The 7,969-nt window shown below is 64.8% G+C and overlaps 1 protein-coding gene and 1 long non-coding RNA gene across 3 annotated transcripts; one reads left to right on the top strand and one right to left on the bottom strand.

The window, feature by feature from the left end:
• The first annotated feature begins 1,712 nt into the window (after positions 1 to 1,712).
• RASSF7 (Ras association domain family member 7) lies at positions 1,713 to 4,512 on the top strand. 2 transcript variants are annotated; one of them, XM_040464261.1, is made up of 6 exons: positions 1,713 to 1,831; positions 2,476 to 2,606; positions 2,789 to 3,501; positions 3,640 to 3,768; positions 3,846 to 3,927; positions 4,009 to 4,512. In XM_040464261.1, the coding sequence occupies exons 2-6, from the start codon at positions 2,483 to 2,485 to the stop codon at positions 4,038 to 4,040; spliced, it is 1,080 nt and encodes a 359-aa protein (XP_040320195.1). In that variant the 5' UTR covers positions 1,713 to 1,831; positions 2,476 to 2,482; the 3' UTR covers positions 4,041 to 4,512. The 2 variants fall into 2 exon arrangements, with proteins under 2 accessions (XP_040320195.1, XP_040320194.1); XM_040464260.1 differs by having other exon boundaries at positions 3,846 to 4,512.
• Positions 4,513 to 6,229: 1,717 nt separating this feature from the next.
• On the bottom strand, positions 6,230 to 7,822 carry LOC121022798 (uncharacterized). The gene is made up of 2 exons (XR_005787114.1): positions 7,725 to 7,822; positions 6,230 to 7,244 (listed from the first exon to the last, which is right to left on the bottom strand). It is a non-coding gene; the product is annotated as an uncharacterized LOC121022798 (long non-coding RNA).
• Between the last annotated feature and the right edge of the window lie 147 nt (positions 7,823 to 7,969).

Genomic DNA, 7,969 nt, shown 5'->3' with positions numbered 1-7,969 from the left:
TGACCAGGACAAGGCAGCAGATAACTGTCCCCCAGCCCCTTCCCCAAGCAACATGTCACCAGGATGTTTGCACATTTCCTGTTGTCTCTCTGTCACCCTTGCCCTCTACGACCTGAGGTCCTGCCCTCAGCCTAAGGCAAAGGTCCCCAGAGGTGTTAATCCTTTGCCTGTGATGCCCCCAGACCCAGGGCCTTACCCCCAACACTCACCTGAGGCCTGAAACCCAAGCAGGCCTAGGGAAAGAAAGGCTTTACAGTGTTGCCATGGATACCAGCACCAAAAGGGGAGGGGCTGTTTGTTACCAGCAGCTTCCAGGGAGACCCCAGACCAGGACCCTGAGTGAGTCCTGGACCCACCTCCAGATCCTGCCTGAAGGAGAAGTGGTAAGAGGCTGGGTTGTCGGCCAGTGAACCTCAGGAGGCCCCGGGAACCACAGAGCGACCAGCCAGGCCTGCCGTGGCCACACAGTCCACCACCCCCAGCCTGACTGCCTGACTGTGGCACTTGGTGGGTATCGGGGGCATTGCTGCCCTGTATGTGGGGGCTTACTGAACTCTAACCGGCAGTGAGGCCCTCCTGAGTGTTTCCCACAGCTTCTTTGTCCTCAGAGGCTGATGCCCACCTACCTGGCCCCCAAGCAAGAAGCCCCCCCTGCCCCCATCCATCTCTACCCCCTGGGTCACCTCAGGGAGCCCCGGGGAACCTCTCATAACCACGATAACTGTTCGCTCTGCCCCACACCAAAAATGAAGCACCAGATCTGACACGCAAACTGATGCTCTCAGCCTTCACCCCGATCCCTTTCTAACCTTTTTTCTTTCTTTCTTTCTTTCTTTCTTTCTTTCTTTCTTTCTTTCTTTCTTTCTTTCTTTCTTTCTTTCTTTTCTTCTTTTCAGACTCTCAACTTCGCGTTTTTGTAGGACTTCCTGTGCTGCGGAACATACAGGCTGGCAGGTGGACCCCCGTGGCAGAAACAGGGCTCTGAATGCCTGGTCCACAGACAGCATTGAGGCTGTGAGGCACCCTGGCTGCCGAGCTGGCTTGGGTCCTACCAGGCTGGAGTGTGCCCGCGGGCGTCCACAACTCGAGAGGGCACCGAGCTCCACTGGGGGCAGGCAGGGGTGGGGGAAAAGAGCCCAGGGTCTATGTCTTGCTTTGTCCCCAGCAACCTGAAGGCGGCCTTCTCCCCTCACCAGGATTGCCAACCTGGCTGCAGTGGCCCGCCAGCTCCACCTCCCTCCCGCGGGGGCTCACGGTTCCCCGACCCCTGTGCGTCCCGACGACGCGCCCTAAGGGAGCAAGGTCGGTGGGGCCCTGGCCTTGGGGACCCCGCTGCCCCTCTCGGCGCAGAAGCTGCAGGGTCCCAGGCCAGCGCTCCCTCTCTAGGCAAAAGACTCATCAGACTGGGAGGTTTCTGAGGAGGTCGGCCCGGGAGCGGAGCCAGACACCTGTCCCACGCGCCGCCCGGGGGCCAGGGACGCGCTTCCGCGTAGTTCGCGGTCCTCAGGCGTGCGTGGACCAGGCTCGGCCCGCCCCTCCGCGCTGCCGAGCTCCGCCCACACCTGGGCGCCGCTGAGGGCGGGGCGGGCGGGGAGCCAATGGGAGGGGCGGGGCTCAGAGAGGTAGCCAATGGGCGTGGGCGCGGGGCGGACGAGGCGATGGTGGGAACCAATGGGGGCGCTCGGGGCGGGGCGCTCGGGCTGCGGGCCAATGGAGCTGCGGGCCGGGGCTCGCCCGCCGCGCTGGAGGCGGCAGGTTGCGGCGGCGACGGCGCCGGCCGCCGGGAAGCAGCCAGTTCGAGCCTAGGTCCGGGAGGCCGGCGAGCGCCCAGGTGAGAAGCGCAGGGCCCCAGATCCTCCCGAGTGCGGGGCACGGCTCCGGGCGGCAACTCCGACGGAGGGGCGCGGGCTGGGCGGCCGTAGGGGGCCCCGCAGCACCTGCAACGGCCCCCGCCGCAGAGACGGCAAGCGCGGCGGCTGTGGGGAGCGGGAAGGGGGCTGCCCGCGCCGGCAGGGACCGCCCAGGCGCGGTTCCGTGCCTCCGGAGGGCCGAGGTCTGCGTCTCGGGCGAGGGGGCGTTCCCATGGCAGAGGGAAGCCGTGTTTTCGTGAGGGCGCCCTTGGGTGCCTGAGGACGGCGTCCCGTGGGAGGGGCAGTGCCCTTCGAGCCAGGTGACTGGGGAGGCAGGAAGTCCTGGATCTGGTTAATGATTCGCCTCGTTCCGGGATTGGGGTGAGGCGAGAGGAGGCTGGGCAGTGGAGGAGCCTCAAAGTGCCCCTTGAGGGCGGACTGGTTCCCCCTGCGGGGGGTGGGGGGGGCGTCTCCACTACTCCCACCCCAAGAATGTGTGGCCTACGGGTGGGGCTGGGCACAGGAGAGCGGGGCTGACGTCAGGGGGACAGTAACCCTGAGCCAGTTCTGGGGGAAGAGAGGAGAGCCAGGCTGGGCCTGACTCTGGCCTTCACCCTCCGTGCAGGACAGGGATGCTCTCAGGGCTAGCAGCCATGGAGCTGAAGGTGTGGGTGGATGGCATACAGCGCGTGGTCTGTGGGGTCTCAGAGCAGACCACCTGTCAGGAAGTGGTCATCGCGCTAGCCCAAGCAATAGGTGAGTCCTTTCCGGCACGGATGGCCCAGCAGGTGCACCCGAGACTGGGCCCGCCCCTATGGCCCCTTTCCCCCAAGGAGGGTGGGGCTGGTTGCTGATCCCTGTTGCTCTCCCTCAACTTCTCAAGCCAGGTGGATGGAGGGTGGGGGGGATCTAGGCTGACCCCTCTCCTCCTACCCCAGGCCAGACGGGCCGCTTTGTGCTCGTGCAGCGTCTCAGGGAGAAGGAACGGCAGCTGCTGCCCCAGGAGTGTCCAGTGGGTGCCCAGGCCACCTGTGGACAGTTTGCCAGTGATGTCCAGTTTGTCCTGAGGCGGACAGGGCCCAGCCTCGCAGGAAGGCCCTCCTCAGACAGCTGCCCACCTCCTGAACGCTGCCCAGTCCGGGCCAGCCTCCCCCCGAAGCCACGGCCAGCCCTGGGCCACGAGCCCCGCAAAGCACTGACCTTCAGCCTTGGGTGCCCTGGGCTGGCCCCCATCCCTGCGCTGCCCGAGCCTGTGGCCCCCGTAGCACCAATGCCAGGCTCCTGTGCAGACCTGCAGGGCCTGGAGCGAAGGGTGCGGAGGAACGCACTGGAGCTGGGTCAGGAGGCCTTCTGGGAGCAGGAGCTCAGGCGGGAGCAGGTGCGGGAGCGTGAGGGGCAGGCACGCCTGCAAGCCCTGAGCGCCGCCACTGCCGAGCACGCCGCCCGGCTGCAGGCCCTGGATGCCCAGGCCCGTGCCCTGGAGGCTGAACTCCATCTGGCCTCAGAGGCCCCCGGGCCCCCCTCACCCACGGCATCTGCCACCGAACGCCTGCGCCAGGATCTGGCCGTCCAGGAGCGGCAGAGCGCGGAGGTGCAGGGCAGCCTGGCCCTGGTCAGCAGGGCTCTGGAGGCTGCCGAGCGTGCTCTGCAGGTAAGCCCCCCTGGGCCCCGAGCGCCTGCTGACATCCCCAGCATGGGCAGCTTGGGGGGCGGGTGTCAGGGTGTGACCAGGGGGAGCACGAGGCCGTGGAGCCCTGCGGCCGTCTCCTGAGGGTGCCCTGTGCCCCAGGCCCAGGCCCAGGAACTAGAGGAGCTGAACCGGGAGCTCCGCCAGTGTAACCTGCAGCAGTTCATCCAGCAGACGGGGGCTGCGCCGCCACCACCCCCGCAGCCAGATGGGGGCCCCCCTGGCACACAGGTCAGCGCCGTTCTGGAGGGAGGCTGGGTGGCAGGGGAGGCCTGGCCCAGTCCTAAGCTGATCTGCTCTCCCCATAGGATCTTCTGCCTCTGGCCAGAGAAGAGCCTTTCACCAGAACCTCCCACGGTCCTGCTCTAGTGTCCAGCCTGAGCCCAGAGAGTATGTCTGTCCCCCCCATTCTGGGTGGGTCAGGGTTCTCCTGTGGCCTCCTCAGTCCCTCAGCCTGTGTCCTCCCCACAGTTGTCCCCATGAGGCAGAACTCCTGGAGGTAGCAGCTCTTGCCCCAGAATGGACATCCACTGCCAGCCCAGCCTGGCTCCCATGACATGAGCGTGGGCAGCCAAGGCGGGGCCCGACTTGGACAACGGCAGCATCAGGGGTCCCAGAGGGTTTATTGCCCATGGAGTGGGAAGGCCTGGTGCCCTGGGCCTGAGACAGAATGCCTCAGAGCCCGGGGGGTTCTGCTCTGGGGGGCAGCGGGAGGCTGAGGGTGCTTGCCCTAGTCCTTGCCAAGTCTGCCGGCCCCTTGGAGAAGCAGGGGGCACGACCGGCTCAGAATTCGCTAGGCCCCAAAGGCCATGGCTCCTTGTAGGGGATGGGAGATCATATGTGGACACTGCTCAACTCTGGGTGTGTGCTTGCATGTGGGAAGTGTCCTTCATCACACGTGTGCACACACACACAGGTATGCTGCCTCCCCTACCCTGACCCTAAAGTCTCAATAAACTGCCCCAAATGGCTCGAGTGTGTCCCAAGGTTGCACCGGACAGCGTCTGTGGGGCCTGAAACCGAGACTGGCTGGGGTCACTGGGCAGTATCCCCAAGCTACCCGGGGCTGGCCGCAACTGGGGCTCTTGAGCAGGGCGTCTCCCAGGGGCCAGCGGTCAGCTGGGCCTAAAGCCTGGGGGCATTTGTGGGGCCTCACCTTCCAGGCTGCTCTGCCCGCCCACCCCCAGGGGCTCTCCTTGGCAGCGCAGGCCTGGGGTTGAAAGTCGGACAGTACGACTGTACTGCTTGCAGCAGCCTCAGCCCCGGCCCGGGTTCCTGTGTGGGCCTCTTGTCTGCCTGGGTCCCCTCCTCTGGCCTAACCCTCAGCAGGAGCAGGAACTGCCACCCCATCTGGGGTGGCTCCTGGACATGGGGACTTAAGGACATGCCAGACCTGCCTGTCAGGTTTACTGAGAGCTTGTGGGGGCAGCTCCCCAGACTCCTGGTCGGCCAGGACCAAGGAAGCAGCAGCCCTGCCCAGAGGAGCTTTGTAGGCCCCGTGAGGGTGTGGCTGCCCAGCCTTCCCGAGGGCCCCCCTGCTTCCCAGCTGGATGTGAAGCCTCAGCTGTGTGCCTGCGGCCTCCAAATTAGGGCAGAGTGACGTCCAGGCCACAGTCCTGGTCCTGCAGTCACACCTCTGAGCACAGTGGCTGAGACTGGAGCTCTTTGTGGTGGTCAGAACCCAGGTGCTCAGTGCAGCCACAGGCATGGGGAACAGGAGAGGGGGGCATCCTAGATGATGGGGGTCTTTGTGCTGAGTTTGGGGGTTGGCAAGTGTGGGACAGACTCAGCCTTCTGGAGTGGCCCCTGAGCTGGGCCTGGTGTTCCCCACTTCCTTTGGGGCCGACCACGGGGGACATGAAGTCCTGAGTACCAGGAGCAAGGAAGCCACCAAGAGGCAATGCCACCTTGAGAGCACAGCTTGGGGTAGGGGGTGGGGGGGGCAACTAGGACTGGGCACTTCCTGCCCAAGGTGGAACAGGATAGGGAGTGAATGGCCAGGCCAGGCAGCAGCAGGGGGCTCCTCACTCTAAAGCCCCCAGCCCTAACCCAGCTCCCACCTGAGCTCACTGCCCACCTCACAGCAGCCCATTCCAGACAGGGCTAAGCGAACAGGCACGTGGGATATAGTCTGGAATGCAAATGCTGACTGTGCTGTGTCCTGGGTGAGAGGGCTGGGGCCACGGGCAATCAGCACCAGGCTCCAGGGGTCTGCTCTCCCCGCCCGCAGCCCTACCTGTGTGCAGAAGGGCTAGGTGTGCCCCGGGGGGCCTGTCCTGAGCCCCAACACAGGGTCATCTCCCAAGCTGAGTGCACTGGCCAGCAGAGGGCAAAGCCAGGTGCCATCTGGAGACGAGGCCACGCCCTCCCAGGGTTATCTGCTCTCCCACCAACCAAAGGACGTAGGCCTGGTGCTCACAGAGCTCACCCCACCCCACCCCTCCGCCAGGCTCCTGCGTCTGTTTTCAGGGAACACCTGTTCAGAAGCCGTTTCCAGGGACCTGTCCCTGGTCTGCTGCTGGTTGAGGAAGCTGATGAGCCCTCTTTTGAACCTTGGAGGGGTCCTCAGGTAGCACCTGTGCTCTAGGGTGGGGAAAGGGACAGAACCTTCTTCCTCTAGGTGTTCCAGGAGGACAAAATCCCACGTCCCCAAGAAGTTGCCAGAAGTGCTTCAAATCACTAAGCAAACCTCGGAGTTGCTGAAGTTTACTTTTGAGCTTTAAACTGTACTTTGAAAACAATGATGTGAGTTCTGTTGAGGTAAGAAGAGGCCCAGCTCCCACACACACAAACACACACATCAGTCCATGGCAGGGCAGGTCCAGGCCAGGCCAGCTCCCCAGGCAAGCCTGGTGTGAGTACACAGGCAGCCGTCATCACGAGTCTCTGGAGGGCCAGGCTGTGTTGGGGGCTGGCACTGGAGCCCCTCCTGACCTCAGGGTTTTTGCTCCCCCCCCCCCCCCCAGCGCAAAAGTGGCCTTTTGGGTTGGCTGAGAACACCAGGGCTCACTGAAGGGTCACCCACAGCAAGTCATTGCCCTGTGGCAGCCAATGAGCTCCACTGGTTCTCAACCCCAAGGCTATGCACGCCTCCCTGTCACCTGCAGAACGTGGCCCTACTAGACCTGCTGGGTGTGACACTTGGTACGCCACAGTGACCTTTAGGACAGGGTCCCTCCAAAAGTGAGCCCAATTCCATGCCAGTCCTCAACTAATCCTGCCTCTCCCTCGGGCTGTTCTGGCAATCACAGAGCCAGTTCCAGCTGTCAACCCCCACTGTCTGGGAGAGGACACCAGGCCTGCGGGAAGTGTCCTGGCACCTGCACGCCAGCAGACTGCTCTGGGCATGCCCCACAACCAGCAGGTTTTCACAGTGGACTGAGAACCCACGGCAGAGAAAGCAGGCCTGGGGGCTCTGCCAGGTACCCCAACCTCTGGGAGGGGCATGTTGCTGGTCACCACGAGCAGGTCCTCCGCATCCCAACTCTTTTAGCGGCCTTGTTTAAGAGGCAGAAATGCACAGAAGAGCCAAATCTGGCACCATCTTCCTTAAGAAAGTTCCCAGAGGTGGCCCTCAAGAGGCCAGTAGTAGGGGCTCCAGTCCTGAGTGCCAAAGGTCTGACCACAACACCCGTTGCCTGCCCAAGGCTGCCCTCAGCTTGGCAACGTTCAGAAGACCGTCCCGGTAACTCTGCACATCCTGGCACCTGAAACACACAAGGAAAAGAAAGTTCCCTCCTAGGGCGCATCTGGCCCACCTGAGCCCCCTCATACGGAGGGCAGGGAAGTCCCAAGATGTTTCCCCTTTCCCCCCACCCCCCTGCTGAGCGCAGATACGCAGACATGGTCCACAGGGGCGCCCTGGCCTCTGCTCGCCTTGGTGCTCACCCGCTCACCCTCCCACCTGGTGTGGCTGTCCCCTGCCCGACAGAGCAGGGTCACAGAGGGGCCGGGGCGGTCGCGCTGCCCAGGGACAGATCAGCCGCTGTCACACGCACAGTGGGTCCGGAGCAGCGCAGTGTGCGGTGGGCAGTGGCTGCCCTGCGCCTGGAGGGACCGCCGGGTGGACGGAGGGGGCCGTCCCCCACCCCCGACCCCCCTTCTCCTCCAACTTGTGCGTCCTCGTCCCACCGCACCAGCCCGGCCCGAACCCGCCGCCCGCCAGTCTGGGACCCCTCGCGCGTCACCTGCAACCCCGACGCAGGACCGTCGCCAGCTCTCTGCCCGAATTCGGCGGCCGCCGCTGGGCCCCGACTCCCCCTCCCGCCCCGCGCGGGGCGCCCGGCCCGCGCCCCGCGCCGGCCCGTATGCAAATATGAGGGTCTCGCAGCCAATGGCCCGCCGGGCAGGTCCCGCCCTACTGCGCCGCAGCCAGTGGGCGCGAGGTGTGGGCGGGACGCCACGCCCACCGCCGCGCGGCCCCTCGCGGGCG

This window comes from Herpailurus yagouaroundi, unplaced genomic scaffold (assembly GCF_014898765.1).
Source record: "Herpailurus yagouaroundi ecotype Mexico unplaced genomic scaffold, PumYag 438, whole genome shotgun sequence".
Classification (NCBI taxonomy): domain Eukaryota; kingdom Metazoa; phylum Chordata; class Mammalia; order Carnivora; family Felidae; genus Herpailurus; species Herpailurus yagouaroundi.
This window is presented reverse-complemented; position numbering and strand designations above follow the sequence as displayed.